We start from the raw sequence: 26884 nt of genomic DNA on the forward strand, positions 1-26884 counted from the left end.
AGGCGGCCGAGTGGGGGAGGAGCTAGTAAGACAGTGGCGACAAGCAGATAGGGCCAATCCAAGGCGGGTGCATGGGGTGCAGTGCACCCCAGCGCCTGCAGAGGTGGGGGCGCCAAAGTGCCAGAATGCTCCCTTCCATCCTCCCTCTCCTTGTTTGTTTCACACACAAACACACAAGTCGGGCTGTATCTGCTTTTCTTATCTGTATCTGTTTGGCACTAGACAACGACCCAACTGCCTGCCTATTACATCTCAGCCCGCTATCCAAATGGAAGTACCGTCACTATCTAATGAGACACCTCATCAGTGCAGCCAGAGCTCGCATACCAGTCCTTTGGAAATCTGTGTCACCTCCTACAGTGTGTCATTGGATTCATTAGGTTAATGATATTATGTATATGGAGGATCTTACCGCCTCTTTGAGACGACAAGAGGCCGGAATTCACAGGACTTGGTTTTACTGGACCCAATTCATTTTCTCTGACAAGTACATGGAGCTCCATGACTCCAGCTCCAGGGAGGAAACCCTTATTATCATTTTTTTCCTCTCCTCTTCCTTTCCCCCTTTTTTTTATTTCTTTCTTCTGCACCTTCTTTCTGCCTTTATCTTGCTAACTCCTATCTTTCTTCAAAATTGTATGGGGTACATTGGTCCCTCGCCAGCATCTCCTGATTACTTTGCATCTATAGCTGTACTTTATTTGTGGTAAGTTTACAGTGTCTGGTCCTCTTGAAGTGTGTACCATTTGTTTCCCTGGCTTTCTGAAGAACTGTCACATTATGTTTTGTACTTCATGTACTGTATACATTGTAATGATATAGGGTTCTTTACTGTAAGAGTGGCAAGGATGTAGAATTCCATTCCGCAGGCGGTGGTCTCAGCGGGGAGCATAGATAGCTTCAAGAAACTATTAGATAAGCACCTGATTGACCGCAACATACAGGGATATACAATGTAATACTGACATATAATCACACATAGGTTGGACTTGATGGACTTGTGTCTTTTTTCAACCTCGCCTACTATGTAACTATGTAACCAGTTTTGCTGATTGAAAGTATGCCTTGCTGTACTGTGTGTTTGTTTGGTCACTATAAATAAAGAGTTTATAAAAATAAAAAATCTCCAAGTACTGTTGCCAATTTCAGGCTTGAGAAAGGGGTGGAATCCTCAGAAACACGTTGCCTGATTACTCTGAGAGTCTCACCTGTGCTCCAGTCCTGAGTGGTGGTGTGGAGTCAGTCTGTGGGAGTGAGATGTTCTTATTGCTCTAATGCTGGATTTGTCTTTGACAGCCGGCCGGTGCTAAGCTCTGGATCCCCTCTGGGCTCCTTTGTACTTTTGTGATGTCCCATTTGGAGCTTTTGCACCATCCCCTCATTATCACATGATCCTGTGCTGTATTAGTGACACATTCTCAATCTAAGTGATGGATGGATTCCAAATGTACCCATTCAGAAGTCTACAAACCACAATGTAAGTGGATATTGTTTTTTATTTATATTAAAACTTCTTTTATTTTTTTTTTATTTTATTTTTTTACTGACACCCTCCTGCGCTCTCTACTCTTCCATTATTTATTTATCTATGCAAATTGGATTGTCTCCCAAGATCAGTTTTTTTTTTTTGATGCAGCGGTCAGTGATATGTGCGCTCTCTGATTAAAGACATCTCTTCTCCTACTCTGTCCATACAGTCCTGGCCAGCCATTAAGTATTGATTCTCTGTTTGGACACACACACACACACACTATATATATATATCATATGGAAGTCCAAAAATAACATATTTTACCCTCCGTGTTTTTATATACATAAGTATTGAACACGTCACCATTTTTCTAAAGGTTCTATTGACTTGAAATTTTCACCACATGTCAGTGGAATTCATTCAAGAAAACAAATACGTTCACAAATGAAGTTCTGTGTAATAAAATGGAATGACACAGGGAAAAAGTATTGAACACACTAACTGAGATTTATTTAAAAGAGAAGTAAAGGAATTTTTTTTCCTGATTAAAGGAGAAGTCCAGGCTGAGTTTGTTTGGCTGGGCTTCTCCTATGGATCACAGAAGTACAATTTAGTTTTGCATTCCTGTGACCCGTTTTCAGCAGAGTGTGGTCGGAAGTCTGCTCTCCGCTGACATCATTGGAATCAGTCCAGGCACCGCGTCATCATGACAATGGAAGTCTGGATCCGCCTGGACTGACGCCCATCTCTGCCTCTCAGCGAGCCTCTAAAAGCCTGATACAGCCGATCCCCACCCCCTCCACAGCTCAGCACTCCAGTGGGGGGGGGCAGAGCGGAGAGCCGCTGACTGACAGTCAGCAGCTCTCTTCTTGGGGAGCTGTGAGAACCGAGCCATCACCAGTGTTCGATTGCTCAGTTCTCAGTGAAGAGGCGCAGGGGGACTGATGCTGCATCCACCTAGGTAAGTATGATGAGGGAAAAAAAAACAAACAAAACATAATTCTCTTTTAATACTTACCTAGGTGGATGCAGTATCGGTCCGATGCTGCATCTGTCCCCCGCTGTCTCTTAACTGAGAACCGAGTGATTGAACACTGCCGATCGCTCAGATTTCAGAGCTCGGTGAGCAGAGAACTTCAGACTGTCAGTCACAGCTCTCTGCTCTTCCCCCTCCTCATTGATGCGTTGAGCTGTGGAGGGGCGGAGCGGCTGGCTCAGGCTTTTAGCGGCTCCCTGAGAGGCTGAGCAGGGTGTCAGTCCAGGCACCTGGTGGATCCAGACTTCATGGTTGGAATGATGCGGTGCCTAGACTGACATTGGTGATGTCATCAGAGAGTGGACTTCAGTCAAACGGTCACAGGAGTGCAAAACAAACTGCACTCCTGTGACCCATAGAAGGAGCCCAGCCAAACAAGCTTTGGTTATGAGTTGGTTATGCACAGAGTGGCCATGAGCCTCCTCTTCTGGGCTCCCTCTGTGGTCCTCCTGGCTCCTCCTCTTCTCGAGTGCCCTGTAGGAGAAGCGTTCTCCCTCGGGACACCCGTGTGAGCGCGCTCCTATGTCCTGCTGCTGCGTACATTGACACAGACAGCAGGACTCGGCCCCGCCCCCTCATCATTGGATTTGATTGACAGCAGCGGGAGCCAATGGCTGCGCTGCTATCAATCTATCCAATCAGGACATGAGACACTGACCTGAGCTGGTGTGGTCGTTCCTGTCATGGGAATTACGGGGCTCAGGTAAGTAAAAGGGGTCTCGGGGGGGCTGCTGCATGACTGGAGGTTTTTCACCTCAATGCATAGAACGTAAACCTTGAGGGTTTACAACCCCTTTAAGGCATTCATTTGGTCAAATCAATACAGTTTGCAAATCATTTGGAAGTACAAACTCTGAAGCAACTGCTGTTTTTTTAATATCTTAATTTCTGCATTGGCTCCAGAGCTATGCCAGAACCTCTACATAGAAGATCAGTCAGCCAGGAGAAGCCTGAGGAACCCCTAAAACCTCTGGAGGAACCCTGGCTGAGAATGGCGAGACTAGAGATTTTTTATGGGTTATTTGTTCAGGAAGACGGCAGAGAAGAGAGACCAACAACCAAATTCTGAATTTTATTTGATTCGTTCTGTGTTAGTGACACACTAATACAAATCATATTAAAATGTATACAATATGTATAAAAGAACACATAGAAAAATAGAAAAATATAGTTTACTTCTGGCCCAAAATTGTGGCAGTGACTGATATAAATCTGATACAAATGTTAAAAAGTGAATTAAAATAAAAGTGCAATTTACTTTTGACTTCAAATGAGACCAATCTTCTCTCTTCTATGTAGAGGAGAAGAGTACCTGTCCTCCATAGAGGAAGGGAGGCTCAGAGATGTGATCACATTCTGGACAGATAATAGATCTTCATTGGAAATAGACAGGTACACTTTACACATTCCATGTCTCATTATTACACATTTTCTATTTGCTAAGTGCTTTATCCTGAGATAATTCAATGCTAACGGGATAATTGGGAGAACCGGTATTCACCGATGATACAGATTATACAGTTGGGAGAACTGATATTGTATATGCATACAGTAAAGTTTAGCAATATATACAGAAAGTACAGATTATACCATCAGAAGAACCAGAACATACACATCATATAAATTATACTATTTACAACATAAAAAAGTGAATGTTTCTCTGAGTTTCTTGACATCTTATACAATATATTCATTATATATATATATATATATTGTCCATGTCCAGCCTCAGTGCTCAATGCAATATTCAACAATTGTCCCCTGAAAAATCTCATCATCACCACAAGATGTCCTCAGTCTTCCAGGTTGAGGGATATCCAGTGTGACTAGACCTGCTGGAAGACTGAGGAAAGACTGTGAGTGCAGAGCGCTATGATCCCGCCCCCTGTGCACATCCCCTCCCCCCACTCACTGTGTAATATTGCAGAGAGCAATCAGTGCCACATTCTGCATCATCCAGGACTGCCCACCCTGGGAGAAGACCAGAGAGGACATGAACCCAGCGTGCCACATGACTGGCCAGAAGACATCAGAAAAGGGTAATTAAGAAATGTTAAAAACACACATATATACAGGGGAAGGGGGTCAAGGAGCACGGAGTTGGACTTATAATTATTTTTGCAGATAACTAGCCTAGATATCTGAATCTGTCTGGATATCACCCCCCCATCACCCTCTGAACAGCAGCATTCAGACTAGGAAGGGAGGGACATAAGTATGAGCCAATCAGGGCTCTGCTGCTTGCACATGTGCTGAGAGGAGGAGAGGGCAGAGATGATAAGTTATTCTGTGTTGCTGTCCCTTCACCATCCAATCAGCATGCTGTGGGCAGGAGGTGACATCACTGTATTCTAAAGCTGTAAACATCACCTGTCCGGCTCTAATGTGTGAATCACAAAAGTGTCTGGACAGAATTATAAATCCTTTGATGTGGACTTTACCTGATTATTTAGCAGTTTGACTGGAGTTCAGCTTAGTATAAATGGCAACAGTAATTTCCTCCAACAATTTTGTGGATTAATATGACCCGGCAATGTTCAAATACATTCCAACACAAGACATATAGCCAGGAAATGCCAACAATCACCCGGCAGTGTTGCTCATCTGGGAGGTCTAAACAGATGACAATACAGATTACCAATCAGTAGAAAATCCTGAGAAATGTAGGAAATTGATTTTTCCTGCTGGCAATGTTATTCTGCACACTGACTGTAGTATATGCAGAGTGCAGTGTATAGTCCTGGGATCTCACAGATGCTGGGAATGGAGCCGGATGCTGAGATCATATAACTCCAGTGTACATCCAATGGGAGAAGGAAGAAGATGGCAGCTCTGGAAGAGGAGGGGAAGGGTGTGGCATCGGCAGGGATGGAGTGGATGTGGGGGGGGCTCAGACCTCTCATCATTGGAGGAGAGCACACCCAGAGGTAAGTGCTGTGAATACTTCATACTAAGGCAAATGCTGGCGGACGTTATTCAGGGTATAACCCCCTTTTAATGTGCAAGTAAAGGCTTTTTTTTTACCACAGGGCTGGACCCCAAGTCAAAATTTTCATTGCTATGTCCCCACTATGGAGACTCTTTATCTCTATTTGTCCTGGTGACAGAACATAATGAGAAGTCCATAAGTGAGAAAATATCCTTCACTGGTCTCTGTGACGACTTTCTAAGACTCATTTCCTGTTGCACCTCAAGGCAGGAAAATGAAGGGAAATTGCATAATTGGGTTACAAGACAAAACATAATTGATGGGGTTAACACTCTTCCCTACTCTACTTCTCAAAAAAATGGCTGCACATCCAATTCAAAAGGGGACCTATTCTCAGGAATCATTAGATGGCCACTATATTTAATGGAAGTGACGCCTACATAAAGGCAGCTCTTCTAGACTCCGCCCCTGAGGACCCCATGAGTGTCAGAGGTAGGAGTGGGCGGAGTATAGAATTGATGATGTCACACATCTGATAGGTACCTGAGAGGAGAGGAGAGTTCAGGCACTGAAGGCTCAATCACACCTGAGTGCATAGAAAACACATGCACCGCATGCAGGTTAATGTGCGTTGACATTCATCTCTCTGCACACTGACCTGCACATTTTTTAAAATGCCGTTTGACTTCATTCAACACATCGGGGGTCAAGATACTCACTTTTTGTTTGCAATTTGACAAGAATGTTACATTTATGTAGACTTTTGTGTGTAGCGCTTCATCAATTGCAGTGTGGTGTGAAGGGCTCATAGACAGCAATTGTTTTTAGAGTGTCCTTGTATTGATCGATACATCTGGTGTGAACATTCCCTCATATGTGAGGAAGTGCTTCACTGCTTCTAATCAAGAATTATATGATAAAGGTCTTTTTTTAAAAGATTGCTAACAAATCTCTGTTAGACAGCCAAACATTAGACTCTGGATCATGGAGAAAATTGGATCATGCATTGCTGGGTTTTTTGCCTTCCTCTGGATCAACTGTGAGTATAGGATTGTGTATAAAGGGTTGTGTATTTTTGTTTCCCTTTTATTGGTTGAACTAGATGGACTTGTGTCTTTTTTTGGCCAGACTAACTATGTAACTATGTAGATAGTGAGCTGCTCTACATGGAATAGGGGGTCCCGTTTCTTTCAATTGATGAAAATTTGTGTCAGGTGGGAATCCAATCTTATTGGTAGGTATGGATCCATTCTGGATGGGTGGCACTGATCTGTCCTCTACCAGTGGCTCATCTTCAGAGACACCATTCCTCTTCAAAGCTCTTTTTCTGCAGTAAATCTGGAAATATAAATCACACAAAATTGCAGAGACTATCACCAACATACAGCATTGGGGTTGTTCTCTCTCTAGTTTATTCCCACCCTCCATCATCCAATAGTCCATTCTCCCATGTGATATGGCTGCCCTGGGTCAGAATTCCCCGCACTCTGCTCAGCATTATGTATCCATCACAACTTTGCCAACTGCTGTCTGTGCTATCAAAGTGTCTAAACCCCCATACAAAATGGTAATATAATGCAGTTTATCAGTCCTTAGATGTGGTGAATGCATTCATTTTCTGTTGTTTACCTCTATTTTCACCTGCCTGGTAATTATATAAATAACACACTTACACCCTAGGCTGCTTTCCTGAACCGGACTACAAACAGATCTACATATCCATTACATGGGGGAGAGGAATTCATAGTAGAAGCTTGGAAGAAATAGAACACTAAATATATGGCAGGATCAAAAGCTATTATTTGTACTTGCTGATGTTCTTAGACTGAAAAAAGAAGACAAATGCAGCCACCACATCTGATATTCTTTAAAATTATTCCCCTACACTCACCAACCTTTATCTGTACCAGATGTCACTGCACAGACCTCATCCACACACTAATTCTGCATCCACAAGGTGTTCTTCCATGTAAACATAGGAACAAAGCAGCGCCTTCTAAGTGTAGCAGTTAAGACATTTAATGAATTAAAATCATAATGGGAACACTCACAAACAAGTGATATAAAACAGCATAGATATCGGTGTCATCCGTGTCGTCCCGGGAACTGCCTGGTGTCGCTGGCTTGAATGTTCGTGTGTCTGTCCTTTATCCGGTTACACTGGAGCCCAGCGCTCCCGGAAAGCTGGGACAGGGATCGGCAATGCACAGGAACACGGCAGGGTGTCATCACTTGCAGGTACAGGGTCCCAGCTTTGCGGGAGCGCTGGGCTCCACTGGTGTAACCAGGTAAAGGACAGACACACGGACAATCCAGCAAGCGGCAGTGAGGACGCAGTTCCCAGGATGGCGCTTGTGACACTGTTATCTATGCTGTTTTATATCGCTCATTTGTGAGTGTTCACATTATTATTTTAAATCATGAAATGAATTAACTGCTACACTTAGAAGGCGCTGCTTTGTTCCTGTTTTTATGTTCCAGAGTTTCTTCTATCTATAAGCTGGCAGACTTCTTGGGATAATCATCCCTAACAGTCTTACATGGACTATATGTCATGGACTTGAATACTTGCCCTATGTACTGATCCCATCCCCATATTTTTCTTTGTATAGCCTCACCCAGAGTGCACCAAATTAACCCATTGTTTGTATGTTCTTCCATGTATCCCCTTCATTCCCATCCCATGACCACCAAAATAAGAGCCCTGAGCTGGTTATAGCAGACATTGACTTAAGCATGAATAAAAAACCAGAATGTATAAAGAGTAATGGAAGAAGTGGAGTATTTACTTTCCTGGAACAATTTCCACTTTGGGTTTCCTCCAGTGCTGCTTCCACAGTTAAGTCAATTCATAATGTCACCACAGTGTGGCGCTGTGGACATTGATATGAATCAGGGCGAGGGCACTGATTACCTAAATATTACCACATTTTTCGAAATAAATGGACTATACTGGCACAATGACTCTGATACCAAATGATTTAAAAACCTTTAACTTTTTTTTATTGAATACAAAAACATTTCCTTTCAAAACAGGATCCATACAATAAAGTATACAATGTGTTGCTGGCTACCACTATCAACCCCTAGTAACCTGGAACCTCGGATTACGAGCATATTCCATTCCAGGAGTATGCTCGTAATCCAAAGTACTCGCATATCAAAGCGAGTTTCCCTATTGAAGTCAATGGAAAACAAAAATAATTTGTTCCGCATTGACATCAATGGCATGCAATACCACATGCGGGCAGAGGCAGGGGGCGCCAGAGAGCCTTGGAAATGGCCGAAAAGGCCCGAGCACACTTCGGCTGACCTCGGCAAACCTTGGAAAGAATCGGTTCACGAACCTTTCCGAGGTTTGCCGAGGTCAGCCGAACTGTTCTCGTGCCTTTCCGTGCATTTCCGAGCGGCGATGATCGGCGCTGTTCGGCTCCGGCTCCCCCCACCTCAGGCCAAAAGTGGTACTGCACACCGCTTTGGCCTGAATCCTGCTCTTTTTGTAAGACAACACTCGCAAACCGAGTTAGGATTTTTAGAAATATAGTGCTCGTATTGCGAGACGCTCGTTAACCGCGTTACTCGCAATCCGAGGTTCCACTGTATAACGGTTCTTCAATGTTTGAAAGTTCTTTATGCATATAGTGCATATACTGTACACATCCATATATCACTATATACAAGCACCACAATTCTAAGGTGCAGGTAAGTGATGACTATAGGGATGATCATGGAGTCCAGACAAAATTTAAGACTTGCGCAACATGTTTCGTGACGGTTGTGCTTTTTTAGGAGCTTAACAGTTAAAACATATTGAAAAACTAAATAGAATAAAGTTACAGTAATCAATGACATTTCAAAGGTAAGAATATATCATTTCTTTTTAGTCCATATGTTTCTAATAGCATATGGCTGTATCATACTCACTCTGCGTGATTCAACATTCATAAAAAATAGATGAGGTGAGGAAGTTATGCGGGTAGCCGTCCCGCATCTCCAAGGGGGGCAATTGCGTGGGCACACCTAGGGTAGGAGGGGTAGGTGATGTAACATCATTGTTTGGTTGGATACAATGCTTTACCACAGGTGGTTACTTACATAGGTCATCAGTAATGTCTCATGGCAAGTGGGGCTGCACAACTAGAAGCCAGACTGTATTAGGAGGATTGCCCTGTGAGTATTAAAGAATTTTATCATTGGTAAACAGCCAGGCGTATATAGATATCTACACTACAATATGATACAATGAAGAATGGTTGATGTTACATCACCTACCCCTCCTACCCTAGGTGTGCCCATGCATTTGCCCCCTTGGGGATCCGGGAAGGCTACCCGCATAACTTCCTCACCTCATCTATTTTGTATGAATGTTGAATCATGCAGAGTGAGTATGATACAGCTATTAGAAACTTATAAACTATAAAGAAATGACATATACTTACCTTTAAAATGTCATTGATTACTGTAACTTTATTCTATTTAGATTTACAATATGTTTTAACTGTTAACCTTCTGAAGAAGGGCAACCGCCGTGAAACATGTCGAGAAAGACCTAAATTTTGGTCACCTACCTGCAGCTTAGAATTGTGGTACTTGTATATATTGATATATGGATGTCTATATGTAATACACATAGAAGTTTCAAACATTGAAGAACCTTTTATAGTATTATTTACTAGGGGTTGATAGTGGTAGCCAGCAAGACGTTGTATACTTTATTGTATGGATTCTGTTTTGAAAGGAAATGTTTTTGTATTCATTAAAAAAAATGTTAAAAAGGTTTTTAAACCATTTGATATCGGAGTCATTGTGCCAGTATAGTCCATTTATTTTGAAAAATGTTGTAATACTCAGTTATCAGTATTCGGTTCAGTTTGGCTAATCTCCTCCTTCAGCAAAGATCATGTGACCAGTAGGGATGAGCCGAACACCCCCCTGTTCGGTTCGCCCCAGAACATGCGAACAGGAAAAAAGTTTGTTCGAACATGCGAACACCGTTAAAGTCTATGGGACACGAACATGAATAATCAAAAGTGCTAATTTTAAAGGCTTATATGAAAGTTATTGTCATAAAAAGTGTTTGGGGACCTGGGTCCTGCCCCAGGGGACATGGATCAATGCAAAAAAAAAGTTTTAAAAACGGCCGTTTTTTCAGGAGCAGTGATTTTAATAATGCTTAAAGTCAAACAATAAAAGTGTAATATCCCTTTAAATTTCGTAGCTGGGGGGTGTCTATAGTATGCCTGTAAAGGGGCGCATGTTTCCTGTGTTTAGAACAGTCTGACAGCAAAATGACATTTTGAAGGAAAAAAACTCATTTAAAACTACTCGCGGCTATTGCATTGCCGACAATACACATAGAAGTTCATTGATAAAAACGGCATGGGAATTCCCCAAAGGGGAACCCCGAACCAAAATTAAAAAAAAAAAAATGACGTGGGAGTCCCCCTAAATTCCATACCAGGCCCTTCAGATCTGGTATGGATATTAAGGGGAACCCCGGCCAAAATTTAAAAAAAAAAATGACGTGGGGTTCCCCCTAAATTCCATACCAGACCCTTCAGGTCTGGTATGGATTTTAAGGGGAACCCCGCGCCAAAAAAAAAAAAAAAACGGCGTGGGGTCCCCCCAAAAATCCATACCAGACCCTTATCCGAGCACGCAACCTGGCAGGCCGCAGGAAAAGAGGGGGGGACGAGAGTGTGGCCCCCCCTCCCTCCTGAACCGTACCAGGCCACATGCCCTCAACATTGGGAGGCTGCTTTGGGGTAGCCCCCCAAAACACCTTGTCCCCATGTTGATGAGGACAAGGGCCTCATCCCCACAACCCTGGCCGGTGGTTGTGGGGGTCTGCGGGCGGGGGGCTTATCGGAATCTGGAAGCCCCCTTTAACAAGGTGACCCCCAGATCCCGGCCCCCCCCCTGTGTGAAATGGTAAGGGGGTACATAAGTACCCCTACCATTTCACGAAGAAAGTGTCAAAAATGTTAAAAATGACAAGAGACAGTTTTTGACAATTCCTTTATTTAAATGCTTCTTCTTTCTTCTATCTTCCTTCATCTTCTGGTTCTTCTGGTTCTTCTGGCTCTTCTGGTTCTTCCTCCGGCGTTCTCGTCCAGCATCTCCTCCGCGGCGTCTTCTGTCTTCTTCTCCTCGGGCCGCTCCGCACCCATGGCATGGGGGGGAGGCTCCCGCTCTTCTCTTCTTCTTTTCTTCTCTTCTTCTCTTCTTCATTTTCTTCTCCGGGCCGCTCCGCAATCCATGCTGGCATGGAGGGAGGCTCCCGCTGTGTGACGGCGCTCCTCGTCTGACAGTTCTTAAATAACGGGGGGGGGCAGGGCCACCCGGTGACCCCGCCCCCCTCTGACGCACGGTGACTTGACGGGACTTCCCTGTGGCATTCCCTGTGACGTCACAGGGAAGTCCCGTCAAGTCACCGTGCGTCAGAGGGGGGCGGGGTCACCGGGTTGCCCCGCCCCCCTGTTATTTAAGAACTGTCAGACGAGGAGCGCCGTCACACAGCGGGAGCCTCCCTCCATGCCAGCATGGATTGCGGAGCGGCCCGGAGAAGAAAAGAAGAAAAGAAGAAGAGAAGAAGAGAAGAAAAGAAGAAGAGAAGAGCGGGAGCCTCCCCCCATGCCATGGGTGCGGAGCGGCCCGAGGAGAAGAAGATAGAAGACGCCGCGGAGGAGATGCTGGACGAGAACGCCAGAGGAAGAACCAGAAGAGCCAGAAGAACCAGAAGAACCAGAAGATGAAGGAAGATAGAAGAAAGAAGAAGCATTTAAATAAAGGAATTGTCAAAAACTGTCTCTTGTCATTTTTAACATTTTTGACACTTTTTTCGTGAAATGGTAGGGGTACTTATGTACCCCCTTACCATTTCACACAGGGGGGGGGCCGGGATCTGGGGGTCACCTTGTTAAAGGGGGCTTCCAGATTCCGATAAGCCCTCCGCCCGCAGACCCCCAAAACCACCGGCCAGGGTTGTGGGGATGAGGCCCTTGTCCTCATCAACATGGGGACAAGGTGTTTTGGGGGGCTACCCCAAAGCACCCTCCCAATGTTGAGGGCATGTGGCCTGGTACGGTTCAGGAGGGAGGGGGGGCCGCACTCTCGTCCCCCCCTCTTTTCCTGCGGCCTGCCAGGTTGCGTGCTCGGATAAGGGTCTGGTATGGATTTTTGGGGGGACCCCACGCCGTTTTTTTTTTTTTTTTGGCGCGGGGTTCCCCTTAAAATCCATACCAGACCTGAAGGGTCTGGTATGGAATTTAGGGGGAACCCCACGTCATTTTTTTTTTTTAATTTTGGCCGGGGTTCCCCTTAATATCCATACCAGACCTGAAGGGCCTGGTATGGAATTTAGGGGGACTCCCACGTCATTTTTTTTTTTAAATTTTGGTTCGGGGTTCCCCTTTGGGGAATTCCCATGCCGTTTTTATCAATGAACTTCTATGTGTATTGTCGGCAATGCAATAGCCGCGAGTAGTTTTAAATGAGTTTTTTCCTTCAAAATGTCATTTTGCTGTCAGACTGTTCTAAACACAGGAAACATGCCGCCCCTTTACAGGCACACTATAGACACCCCCCAGGTACGAAATTTAAAGGGATATTACACTTTTATTGATTGACTTTAAGCATTATTAAAATCACTGCTCCTGAAAAAACGGCCGTTTTTAAAACTTTTTTTTGCATTGATCCATGTCCCCTGGGGCAGGACCCAGGTCCCCAAACACTTTTTATGACAATAACTTGCATATTAGCCTTTAAAATTAGCACTTTTGATTTCTCCCATAGACTTTTAAAGGGTGTTCCGCGGCATTCGAATTTGCCGCGAACACCCCAAATTGTTCGCTGTTCGGTGAACTTGCGAACAGCCAATGTTCGAGTCGAGCATGAGTTCGACTCGAACTCGAAGCTCATCCCTAGTGACCAGCACCTGAAACAGAACTTTGTCTGCAAGAGGAACATTAAAGCATCCAAAAGTGGAACTTCCGCTTATTTGCTTCTCCCCCTCCTTCCGGTACCACATTTGGCACCTTTCTGGGGGGGGGAACGGGTACCCATTTTTGACAGGTACCCCTTCCCCACTTCCAGGGATAACGCCACAATTGGAAGTTCGGCCCCCCCTCCTCCTTCCTCCACCGCCAGGCCAATTAGAAAGCGCATTGCTTCACCCATGCTCAGTAGGGAGCCATCTATGATGCCGAAAGGCTTCACTGCCGGTTTCCCTTGGTGAAGATTGGGTTGGCAGCACCCGACAGCCGTTCTGAAGATCGGCGGGGTGCTGACATTGCGGGCTCCCTGGACAGGTAAGTGTCCATATATTAAAAGTCAGCAGCTACAGTATTTGTAGCTGCTGACTTTTTTTTTCCCCAGGCTGAAACACCTCTTTAACCAACCCGGGCTCTCAACTCCCCTTCAGAAGAAATCACATGATCAAAAAGTCAGCCTACATTGTAGGGAGTCTAAAGCAGCATTTTCTACAGGAGCAACAAATATTTTAGAGCCAACATTGCTCTTTATGCATTCCAGAAACCACTAACATAACTTTCAGTATAGATCAAAGGTCTCCAAACTGAATGTGGCCCTTTGCTTGCTTTTATCTGGCCCTTGGGGAACTATTTCTTCCATTGATACCAGGCACCATTTCTTCCACTGACACCAGAAATAAGGAACTAATTATCCCACTGACACCAATGATGATGCACTATTCCTCCCACTGACACCAATTATGGGGTAATATTCCTCCCACTAAAACCAATGATGGGGCACTCTTCCTCCCATTGACACCAAAAAGGGGGGGGATGTTCCACTGACACCAGAGATAGGGAACTAATTCTCCCACTGATGGGGCATTATTTCTCCTACTGACACCAATGATATGGCATTATTCCTCCCACTGACACCAATGATGGGGCACTATTACTCCTACTAGCCCTTGGGGAACTATTCCTTCCATTGATACTAATCACTATTTCTTCCACTGACACCAGAAATAGGGAACTATTTATCCCACTGACACCAATGATGAAGCACTATTCCTCCCACTGACATCAATGATAGGAAACTATTCCTCCCACCGACACCAATGATGGGGCACTATTCCTCCCACTGACACCAATGATGGGGCACTATTCCTCCCACTGACACCAATGATGGGGCACTATTCCTCCCACTGACACCAATGGTGGGGCACTATTCCTCTCACTGACACCAATGATGGGGCACTATTCCTCTCACTGACACCAAGATTGGCACTATTCCTCCCACTGACACCAATGATGGGGCACTATTCCTCCCACTGACACAAATGATGGGGCACTATTCCTCCCACTGACACAAATGATGGGGCACTATTCCTCCCACTGACACAAATGATGGGGCACTATTCCTCCCACTGACACAAATGATGGGGCACTATTCCTCCCACTGACACAAATGATGGGGCACTATTCCTCCCACTGACACAAATGATGGGGCACTATTGATCTTTTATTGAAAAGAATCAAGCAACCAATTTTATACAAAAGTAAAAAACAAAACAATAGTACAAAACTTCAACAGAAATCCAAGGAATACACATCCATGTTCAGAATATATACAATACATACATAATCCACTACCAAATTATTTACATAAAGCAGCAGAGAGGGCCTAAGAGGCACAACCCATCACCTATGTACACAGCCATTTATCAAAAATTAATCCAAAAAATAATCTAGGGTGAAAAGAGACAGACAGCCACACCCGGGAAAGAGACTCCTGGCAGTCAGGGAGGCTTGAAACCCCTCCACGCCTTCAACCAAGCCCCCTGACTCCGCTTGTCTCTCTCAAGTACCCGAATCTTCTCCACCTCATACAGAATGTCATACACCACCACCTGAACAGGAAGGATTTTACGCCGAATGCAGACCTGACACTGTGCGTTCCAAGTGAAATAACGGACTACTATGCTAACTAGAAAAAGTGTATCTAAACAAAAAACCCCACCAGTATTGAATGCTCCATACACCCACTCAGCATAACCCAGCCTGGAGAGGAAAGGGACACCGAGGGCCCGCCCCACCTGTTTGTACACCTCTATGTTAAAAGGGCAATGAAGCAGAAAATGGTCCATAGTCTTCTCCTCACCTGCACACTCCTCCCGAGGACAGCTACGATCCATCCCACTGCGGAATTTCAAATTGCCCCGAACATAGAGCCTCCCATGGAAGCACATCCAGGCCAGATCCCTGAATTTAGGAGGTACTCTGTCCAAATTAATAAGTCTTAATCCTGCCCTCAAAACTGGGCCTGGGCAATCCCTTAAGGCCAGTGGGTCATGAAAGACTTCGCTCAAGACTCGACCCATAAGGACTTTCCTCGGAACCGATCTGAGATCTTCAGCCGACAATCGCCACTGCCGTAGTAACTTCAGGCACGGAGCGACATAGGCTGGTAGCTGACCACGATGACCCCTGAGATTCTTCACTTGGCCACCTTCTTCCCAGTCGTAGAAAAGGCCTAAACCAAGATCTAAATATGCCTGCCCATCCAGGAGGTTCCACTGCAAGCATATTACCAATATTAAACTTGAGAAAAAGCAGTGAAAAGAAAAGAACTGGGTTGACCATACCTAAGCCACCCTCCCTCCTGGATAGATAGGTGACATTCCTCTTACTGGGGTTCAGTCTGTTCCCCCACAACATCTGGAAGAACACACTACTGACCCTAGCATAGAGAGACACTGGCAAGATGCAGACAAAGCTGACATACAAGAAGATTGGAATCAGGTAAGTCTTAAACAGATCAACCCTTTCCCTCATAGATAACTTCCATCTCTTCCAGCTGACCACCTTAGTATTGGCAATTTCCAGTCTGCCTTCCCAGTTTTTGAGGCCATAATCGCCGGGTCCAAATTCAATGCCTAGAATCTTAATTCTTTCCTGGGGCACTGGAAAGGTGTCCGGGAGATCAAAACCCTCACCTTCCTTTCCCATCCAGAAAACTTCACTCTTTTCCTGATTGATCTTGGAGCCTGATGCTTCAGAATACCGTGATGTCAGAGAGACCACCTCCTCTGCTTCATCCGCCCCAGTGACAATCATGGACACATCGTCCGCATAGGCAACAACCCTCAAAGGCAGCTCACCCGGGAGCCCCACTGGCACCCCACACAACATGCTGCTCTCTAGCCTCCTGATGAAGGGGTCGATTGCAAACACAGAGCAGGGGACTCAGGGGACAACCCTGGCGCACCCCGGAGCCAACCTCAAAAGACTGCCCAACCCAACCATTAACAAGAGGAAAGCTTTCTGCCCCCTTATACAAGACTTTTAACCAATCGACAAAACCACCCGGCAGACCGTGCTTACTAAGGAGCAACCACAGGTACTCATGGTTAACACGATCAAAAGCTTTTGCCTGATCCAATGTCAGCAAATAATTTCCCCAGCCTGCAGCCCTGCACTGCTCCAAGGCCTCCTGGACAGCTAAAACTGCTGTGAAGGTGCACCTACCCTGGACCGAACAGTGCTGATGGCGAGAAAGCAAAGACTCTGCTACTGACGATAGGCGCCAGAAAAATATCTTTGCCAGTATCTTTCTATCGACATTAAGAAGGCTGATGGGGTGCCAATTCTCAATCATCGAAGGATCTTTACCCTTTGAAAGAAGAATCACAGCTGAGTGCCTCATGGAAGGGGGAAGTACCCCCTCTGCAAGGCAACTGTTAAAAACCTCTACCAAATGTGGGGCCAGAATAGACTTAAAAGCTTTGTAAAACTCAGCTGTCAAGCCATCCGGTCCAGGTGACTTTTTGATGGCAAGCTGTTCAATTGCCCTTATCACCTCTTCAACTGTGATCTCCTCTGTCAAATTCATCAATGGGACATCTTCATCATTTAGACCTGGAGTAGAGTCCAAAAAGCTTTCCATCTTGTCACGGTCAAGCTCTTTCCTCCCAAGAAGGTCAGCATAAAAGGACCTCACGACCTCCAGAATCCCTGACCTGGACTTTGTCAAGGAACCTGTACTGTCCTTAAGGCCAACGACCGTTTTAACTGCTACACCTTGTTTGCAGTTCTGGTAAGGGTCAGGCGAGTGGTACTTCCCATAGTCCCTCTCCAGAACCAAAGAGGCATGCCGGTCATATTGACACTTCCTGAGAAGGAGTTTCACTTCGGAGATTTCCCCAGGATCTCCACCTCTCGAGACAAGAATATCCAGCTTCCTCCGTAAACGTTGGTAGGTCATGTATTTATTAAACTGTTTTCTATTGGCTAGGCCCCTGAAGAATCCAGCAATCCTCTTTTTGGTCAGCTCCCACCACTCAGCCTTGCTGCTACAAAAGTCCAGGATGGTCACCTGTGCCTGAAAGAATTCCTCAAAGGATTGTCTAACATGTTCTTCCTTGAGTAGAGTCGAATTCAGTCTCCAGATGCCCTTACCCCTCTGAGGGGCATCTGAAGCATTCAGGACCACAGATAGCATACAGTGATCAGAGAACTCTACTGCCTGCACCACTGGGGGTGAGAAAGCAGAGGTCTCCTTCAAAAAAAACCTATCTATTCTACTCTGACTATTACCTCGATGAAAGGTGAACCCAGTGTCATCCGGGAGGTGCTTAATGTGCACATCCACAAGACCAGCATCCCTAACCATACTATTTAAAAAAACGCTATCATATCCCAGCCTGTCCTTGAAGTCCTTCCTGTCCTTGGGCCTAGTTACTGTATTAAAGTCACCTCCAAAGACCACTTGCCGGGATGTAAAAAGAAATGGCTTGATCCTTGTAAAGGCATTTCCTGTCCCACTTTATGTGCGGCCCATAAACATTAATTAGGCGCAGGTCCTGCCCTCCCACAAGGACGTCTAAGACCATACATCTCCCAATCTCCATCTCAATAACCCGCCGGACAGTTACCATGCCGGTTTTAAACAACACCGCCACACCGCCGTAAGGCTCGGCCGCAAGAGACCAGTAAGATGGACCATACCTCCACTCTCTCTTGGCCATATGAATATCTGCCAAGGAGGTGAGCCTAGTCTCTTGCAAAAATAAAATTTCAGCATCTAATTGGCTGAACAAAAAGAAGGCCATAGAACGAGCTCTTACTGACTTAATGCTGGCGACATTTATTGTCACCACTTTTAATGGAGGGGGAACCGCCATTTGGGTTATTGGGTGGATTGCTTCTTAGCTCCCCTCTGCTGCTCATCACCAGAAGCCTCTCTCTTTCTTGAGGCCGCCTCAAACTCCATTTCGGAATCAGAACTTCGCTCCGAAGAAGCTCCAGATGAAGAGATATCCCAATTAGAGGACCTATAACGGTTGGAGACAGGCACTGGAGCCTGTTCTGTCCTCACCACCTGCTTCTTCCGCTTCCCAACCTTCCTTCTCTCCTCCAGATACTGCAGGTCAGCTTCAGAGATGCCCTCATCTCCTGTTTTTTTCTTTGGAGTCTTTACAGAAGACTCCTTTAGAGAGGAAGAAGTGACCTTTTTAGTACCCACTACCACTCCTGGTGGGGGGGATGCTCCCTTTGAATCAGACTTAGGAGGGGTAGACTCCTGGGGGGTAACTGACTCGGGGGGCACAGACTAGGAAGGTTCTGACACAAGAGGAGGGGATACAGTAGGCTGGGGGGACACAGAGACAGATACAGAAGGAATACTTACAGACACAGGAGGGGAGGCCACAGGAACTGGAGAGGGATCCTGAGCAGGACCAGGGGAGTCAGTCACCGCAGAGGAGGATGGTACACCAGGGGCCTCACCCTCCATCCTGTCCAGCCTTGACATGTCATCAATTACCTCCTTCTCCATATTGTGCCAGGCTTCAGGACATCTGCTGTAGGGGTGGCCAAGGCACAGGCACAGGTTGCACCTGATCATCTCGGTGCAGTCCTTAGCCATATGACCCTGACCCCGACACACTGAACATATCAAGGCTGAACAGGAGGAACTCAAATGCTCCTTTTCTCCACAGCGGTGACACAGCTTCGGCTGACCAGGGTAGAAAATAGTCATCCTATCCCTCCCTATAAAAGCTGAGGAGGGCAGGTGATGGACAACATTCCCATCCCTGGCCAACCTGACTGTTACTGACCAACCCCCAGTCCAGATGTTACGTTCATCAAGTATTTTGCTGGGCTTAGTCAAAACCTCACCATAGTTCCTTAACCAGACCTCTAGGTCCCGAGCAGGAACACTCTCATTGGTGAGTATGATGGTTATCTTTTTCACCGTTGACCTTTGCGAAACCGCAACTGCGGCCAGACCTTCCCATTCAGGTCTTGACCTGCACCGAGCCTCATATTGCTCCCAGAACAGGTCAAGACCCTCTGGCCTGGTGAAGCTAATGGTATAATCCCGTGTCCCAGCTACATGTATTAGAGCATACAGGTCATTTGCCCCAAAACCCATCTCCAAAATCAAATCCACCACTGCACGCCGTGCTGGAGGGATTGCACCACCTTCCCATTTGAGAATTACCACATTTCTTCTCGGACCCCCAGCAGAAGCCAGAGACCCAAGACCAGATCCCGGGGTGCCCAAAGTGGTAGGCTGCAGGGGGAAACCCCGCTTGGGGGCGGAGCTACCAGGAGCAGAGCGTACCACCTGAGCAAATATGGGTTTATCAGGGCCAAGGCCCCACACTGAAGTTACAGTCTGTACATTACTATTATTATTCACTGCTTGAACGGAGTTGGTAGGACTGTCCATCACACTTGAACTGGAACCATTGTTCATCACACTGGTGCTGGGATGATTTTTATCAGTCACACAAAACTTCACATTCCCATCGGGAATAGTCACAGTTTCTGCTGCAATACCAGCTGTTTCCTGAAGCTGTGCTGTAGAGTCTTCAGCAGGTTTGGGGCAAATAGCTTTAGACTCAGCTAAAGGGGGGTTAATTGGCTCTGCTGAATCTTGTAGTTCATCTGCAGGAATGTCATTTTTTAAATGCAAGCTTTGCTGCACTGCAGCATCAGCAGGCACAGCATTGCTACACATAGGACTAGCAACCTGATTGTCACTGGGCACATTGTCTGTATCAGTCACAGTGTTGAATGGCACAAAAATTGTTTTATTCACAATATGGGACTTGACAGGCTTTACCTTGTCAGGCACATTATCTGTTATGTCCTCTTCATTAAATGCCAGCTGATCACCCCGCATAGGAGACTCTATTACCTGGATGGCCCTGAGCATGCCTCCTGAGTCCTGGGAAGGCATGGGGCTGCTTACCTCTCCCTGAGGGGGCAGGGGGTCAGAACTGGGGGTCTCCTCCTCCACCTCCATCTTTGTCATCCTCGCAAACCTTTTATCATTACAAAACTTTTCTTTAAATGGCCCATCTCTGCCTTCCATCATGGCCACAATGGTCTCCTGGTGTTCCACCCGAACCTTGGCCAGTTGGATCTCCGGATCCATGGACCCACGTCTCTGGCTATGCAAGCCCTCACGCTGCCTTCTCAGGCGCTTTAGCTCCGCTCTGAGCTTATACAGCTTGTCTCTCTCCTTATTCAGGACCTTAATCCCGGCCACCACTCGCTCCTGGATGGCCCCGGAACCTTCATCTTCACCAGGGGTAGAGAGATCACCAACCATGGGTTGTACAGGGGCAGGTATGTTACCTGATGGCCCAGGAGATGGCCGAGAGCTTCCAGCAGGAGAGGCCCTGCTGGCCTCCATGGCTTTCCCAGAAAGGAGCCAGGAGAGCTGGGATAGATTTCACCACCACTCCCCTCTCACACGGATCACCTGCAGCAGCTCCAGACAGCTTCCTCCTGACACACCTGTGCTCCAATGATGGGTGGAGCACTATTCCTCCCACTGACACCAATTATGGGGCACTGTTCCTCCCACTCACCCCAATGATGGGGCACTGTTCCTCCCACTGACACCAACAAAGGGGGAAATGTTCCACTGACACCAGAGATGGGGAACTAATTCTACCACTGATGGAGCATTATTCCTCCTACTGACACCAATGATATCGCATTATTCCTCCCACTGACACCAATGATGGGGCACCATTCCTCCTACTGACACCAATGATATCGCATTATTCCTCCCACTGACACCAATGATGTAATTTGTTTTACTTCCACTGAACACCAAACCTATGGCATGGTTTGCTCCCACCGATCCTGGGGCATTTTCTACTCCCGCTGGCAACAGTCAGGCCCCCCTAAAGTTTGAGGGGCAGTAAACTGGCCCCTTGTTTCAAAAATTTGGAGACCCCTGGTATAGATCCATATTAAATCAACAGGGTCTCTCTAGTGGAATAATCCAATCACAGAAAGGAAATATGTAATCATTACTCTCCAGAGACAACAAAATCACAATAATCACAACCAGCACTCAAGGAAAAATGAGAAGCATTCGGAATCTTCTATAATCTGATGGAAGATCTGTCAGAAAATAAATACAATGTTTAGAACACATCTCTGTGTGAGAGATTACATGTGTGATCAATATACAATGTATCCGTTCTACAGTCTGCTTTGTTATATTACAATATATACACATTAGCAAACTTCTGCTTTATTATACATAAACCTGCATACTGACACCATACTGTATACTTTATATACACATATACAGTATCACAAAGAAAAATTACATCTCCTTTATTCCTCCAGTAATTACCCCTCTCACCTCTGACCTCAAGCCAATATTCCCAGATCTCCTCACTGACCGGGTTTGTGATCCTGACCCGGAATCTCCTCTTGGCATCGTCTCTCTGCACACTGGGGATAATCAGCGTCCTATTGTCATCTATCAGCCGGTATCTTTCAGGGAGAGGCTCCCCGTCCACCTCCCAGGTCACAGCGCTCTCTTCTCCAGAGAAATGGACGCTCACCGCCATCTCCTCACCCAGCTGGCTGCCATTACTGGTGATGTTGGAGATGAGAACCGGATCTCGAATGATCAAGAGGAGGACATTCACCATCAGTCAAAAGTCACCAATACAGAGCCCCAGAGCCAATCCTGGGTGGGTGTGCTGGATGCATTGCACCCAGGCGCCGAATAACAGAGTTCTCCCCTCCCTCCTTCCAGGGCCAGACTGGCCTACCTGTATACTGGGAAATTTCCGGGTAGGCCTCCTGCCCTTGTCACCTCCTCTTGTTTGTCGCACACAGCGGGAGCATGTGATAGTAGATGGAACAATAATTGAATCAGTGTTCCACCTATCACACGAGTTGGTCTAGGGGGACGGGACCTTGTTATAGTGCTGCCGACAACACACACAGACCCAGCTCTGTGACACACAGTGGGAGATGCCCGCTGTGTGTGTGATCCAGGGCAGGCTATGGCGAGTCTGCGATTATGGGCACAGTGAGGCCACATTGATAAACACAGCGAGGCTGCAATTATGGGCAAAGTGAGGCTGCGATTATGGGCACAGTGAGGCTGTGATTATGGGCACAGTGAAGCTGCATTGATGGGCATAGTGAGGCTGTGATTATGGGCACAGTGAGACTGCATTGATGGGTACAGTGAAGCTGCATTGATGGGCACAGTGAGGATGCATTGATGGGCACAGTGAGGATGCATTGATGGGCACAGTGAGGATGCATTGATGGGCACAGTGAGACCGCATTAATGGGCACAGAGAAGCCATGATGAAGGGCACAGTGAGGCCGCGATGATGGGAACAGTGAGGCCGCATTGATGGGCACAGTGAGGCTGTGATTATGGGCACAGTGAGACTGCATTAATGCGTACAGTCAGGCCACATTGATGGGCACAGCGAGGCTGCGATGATGGGCACAGTGAGATTGCATTGATGGGCATAGTGAGGCCGCATTGATGGGCAATGTGTGACCACATTGATGGGCACAGTGAGGCTGTGATGATGGGCACAGTGAGGCCCCATTGATAGGCACAGTGAGGCTGCATTGATAGGCACAGTAAGGCTGCATTCATGGACACAGTGAGGCTGCATTGATTGGCACAGTGAGGCTGTGATTATGGGCACAGTAAGGCTGCATTGATGGGCACAGTGAGGCTGAATTCGGTGGGTACTGGTAAGCTGCATTTGATGGGCACTGGTAAGCTGCAATTGATAGGCACTGATGAGACTGCATTTAATGCATTAATCTCTTGTATCATTTCCGCAGCCTCTGACCATCTTCTGTACTATGTCTGCAGTCTCTGACCGTCTCCTGTACCATGTCTGCAGTCTCTGACCGTCTCCTGTACCATGTCTGCAGTCTCTGACCATCTCCTGTACTATGTCTGTAGTCTCTGACCATCTGCTGTACCATGTCTGCAGTCTCTGACCGTCTCCTGTATCATGTCTGCAGTCTCTGACCGTCTCCTGTATCATGTCTGCAGTCTCTGACCATCTCCTGTATCATGTCTGCAGTATGTCTGGGGGCTCTTTGTAAAAGAAGCCCTGTCTGTGTCCATCAGAGAGGCCCCCCTCCAGGTCCCAAAAGTACTCTGCTTCTCTTCCTGTATTTTGTTTATTGTTAAGAGATCATTTGACGATCCCAGGGTAATGAAGATCCTTAGGGGAGCATCTCTGTGTTTGAGTCATTGCCAAAGAAACATTTGTAAAGGGGAGGAGCTGTCTCCTTGCACCTAGATTGGAAACCCTCCTTTCTGGACTTACGGAGGCAAATGTGCTTCTGGAGTCTATGGAGGAGGCTATAATTGTCCTAATTCCTAAGCCTGGTAAAGACTTTCAGGAATGTGCGTCTTACAGACCCATATCACTGCTCAATGTGGACGCAAAAATATTGGCAAAGATACTGGCCACCCGACTATCCTCAGTAATATCAACACTATTTCATGCTGACCAGACCGGGCTTATGCCAGGCAAAGGCCCAGACATAAACATTAGGCGTCCCTTCCTAAACTTGTCCCTGACTCGTGACAATGCTGGATCCCAGGTTATTGCCTCTCTTGATGCCGAAAAGGCATTTGATTCAGTGGAGTGGGGATACCTGTGGGGGTGCTGCAACAATTTGGCTTTGGCCCAAAGTTTATACGCTGGGTACAACTGCTTTACAGAGCACCAAGGGCTAGGGTGCGCACTAATGACTGGATATCTGAATCCTTACCGCTGCAGAGAGGTACCCGCCAGGGGTGTCCCTTATCCCCCAGTCTGTTTGCTCTGGCACTAGAGCCCCTGGCGATTTTAGTCAGGGAGTCTTTGGAGGTCCGGGGTTGCAGATTGATAATCTGGAGGAAAAGATATCCCTCTATGTGGATGACACCCTACTGTATCTAAATGATGCAGGAGCATCCCTGTCTGCTGCGCTAGAGATATTTGACAAATTTGGTTCCCTATCAGGTATACGGATAAATTGGACCAAATCAGTCCTTTTTCATACCTCGGTGTGAAAATGACTAGAGACACTGCCCAGTACTATGCTCTTAATATATTCCCCCTTCTCCACCTCCTGAGGGAGAGATGTCAAGCCTGGTCAGGACTTCCACTGAACCTAATAGGCCGTATAAACATCTTAAAGATGATTATTTTATCGAAAGTTCATCTATCTTTTTCGGAACAGCCCGGTATGGATAACCAGCATCTTTCTTTTGGGAGGTGGATAGATGTATCAATTCCTTTATATGGAATGGATCCATCCCAAGACTGGTGAAATCTACGTTGTGCCTACCGACACACCTGGGGGTTTATTGCTGGGCGGCAATGCTGGTCACAGCGTACTGGTGGTTTGAGGCAAATTGCTTGAACGCTGTGGTGTGTGTAGAGGTGGCCTGGTTGGGCTCGCTGCAAGCACTACAAAACTTGACCTATAGGGGGGTGAGGGCATATGAGGATCTCCCTGCACCAACGAAAGCGATGGTAAAAGTGTGGAATATGGCTTGATGTAGGTTCTTCCAGGCAGAATGCTGGTCCCCAGTCCAGCCATTATGGGGCAATCCTAATCTGCCTCACTTTAGGTCAATGCCAGATCCCCAGGTCTGGGCACGATTTGGTATACGATTTGGGCACCTTACTGACCATACCCCAATTAACTAGGACTTATGACCTCCCTGGCTGGATGTATTTCCGGTATGCCCAACTTTGTGACGTGGTTAGGGCACAGTTTCCCACACCTCCGACTCTTCAATTAGACCCGGTGGAAGACCTCCTGTCCAGTGGTGACCTGACGAAGCCTCTCTCTGCACTGTATGCTACCCTGCTTCCTATTGACTCACAAAAATTGGATAGGCTTTGGGAAATGTGGAGGGCAGATATCCCGACCCTGGAGAGGGAGGACTGGGAAGGTTTTTTGGAGAGTGGTCCCAAGCTGGTCATCTCTGCAGGAGATAAGCTTATACAAACTAAATTTCTGCACAGGGTTTACTTTACCCCGGGGCGTATGTCCAGAATATATCCTGATAGAGATCCCCAATGCCCCAGGTGTGGGATACATCTGGGCACATATATACATATGTTCTGGATCTGTCCCGCTCTGGTGGCCTTCTGGTCCGGGGTATTCGAACAATTAAATGTCCAAATTGAGCTCTCGGTTCCTATGACACCTGAACTTGTGTTACTTGGTATTCATGATGATGAACAAAGATCCCACCATAGTAAATTGCTAATCTCATATTTACTCTTCTATGCCAAAAAAGAAATCTTATGTAAATGGACCTCATCTACACCCCTGCTCTATCCACCTGGGAAGACAAAATTAATGCTGCCTTACCGCTATACAAACTGACGTATATCGTGGTTGCCCCTGGAAATTTGATTAAGCATGGTTGCCATGGACAACTTTCTAGTCACTTGGATACAGCTATATATAGTCCCCCCTCCCTCTCCTTTTTTTCCCTCTCTCCCTACCTCATGCCATCCCCCTTCTTCTTTCTGTCCCTCCCCTCCCCATTACCCCCCCATCCTTTCTTACTTTTACTTACTGGGACCTGATTCCTAAGCATGACTTTCTTGATGCGTACTCACATGTTTTGATCCACTGTGTGTTCTGCTGATGGAAATTGAACGTGTGGTATGTGTCATAACAAATTACTGTAATATATGCCATCTGATCCACAAATGTGTGTAATTTTATACTGTATTAATACTCTTTAGAAAGCACTCCTGATTGTTAAAAAAAAGGGGGGGAGGGGTTAGTAAGATGACCATGCCCATGTGGGGGCACCAGAAATATTTCTGCACACAGGCACCTGTGACCCTAGGATCAGCCCTGCAGAGCCCAAATACATGGAATAGAGTGCTAGCTCTTATTGTCCACTTATACTGAGCAGTAGGGATGGGCCGAACCCCCCCCCCATTTGGTTCGCACCAGAATATCTCAAACAGGGAAAAAGTTCTAGCGAACATGCAAACCCTATTAAAGTCTATCGGACACTAACATGAAAAATCAAAAGTCCTAATTTTAAAGGCTTATATGCAAGTTATTGCCATAAATAGTGTATGGGGAACCAGGTACTGCCCCAGAGGACATGTATCAATGCAAAAAAAAGTTTTTAAAAC

General features: G+C 46.3%; 1 protein-coding gene across 1 annotated transcript in view; it reads right to left on the reverse strand.

Moving 5' to 3' along the window:
• Window positions 1-5790: 5790 nt before the first annotated feature.
• The window catches only part of LOC141129447 (uncharacterized), a 271635-nt gene continuing 250541 nt past the window's right edge, over window positions 5791-26884 (reverse strand). Inside the window, exon 5 of the mRNA XM_073617484.1 lies at window positions 5791-6774. Coding sequence (XP_073473585.1) covers window positions 6535-6774 — 240 coding nt within the window. The 3' untranslated portion in view covers window positions 5791-6534. The remainder of the gene's footprint in view (window positions 6775-26884) is intronic.

This window comes from Aquarana catesbeiana, linkage group LG02 (genome assembly GCF_042186555.1).
Source record: "Aquarana catesbeiana isolate 2022-GZ linkage group LG02, ASM4218655v1, whole genome shotgun sequence".
Lineage (NCBI taxonomy): Eukaryota > Metazoa > Chordata > Amphibia > Anura > Ranidae > Aquarana > Aquarana catesbeiana.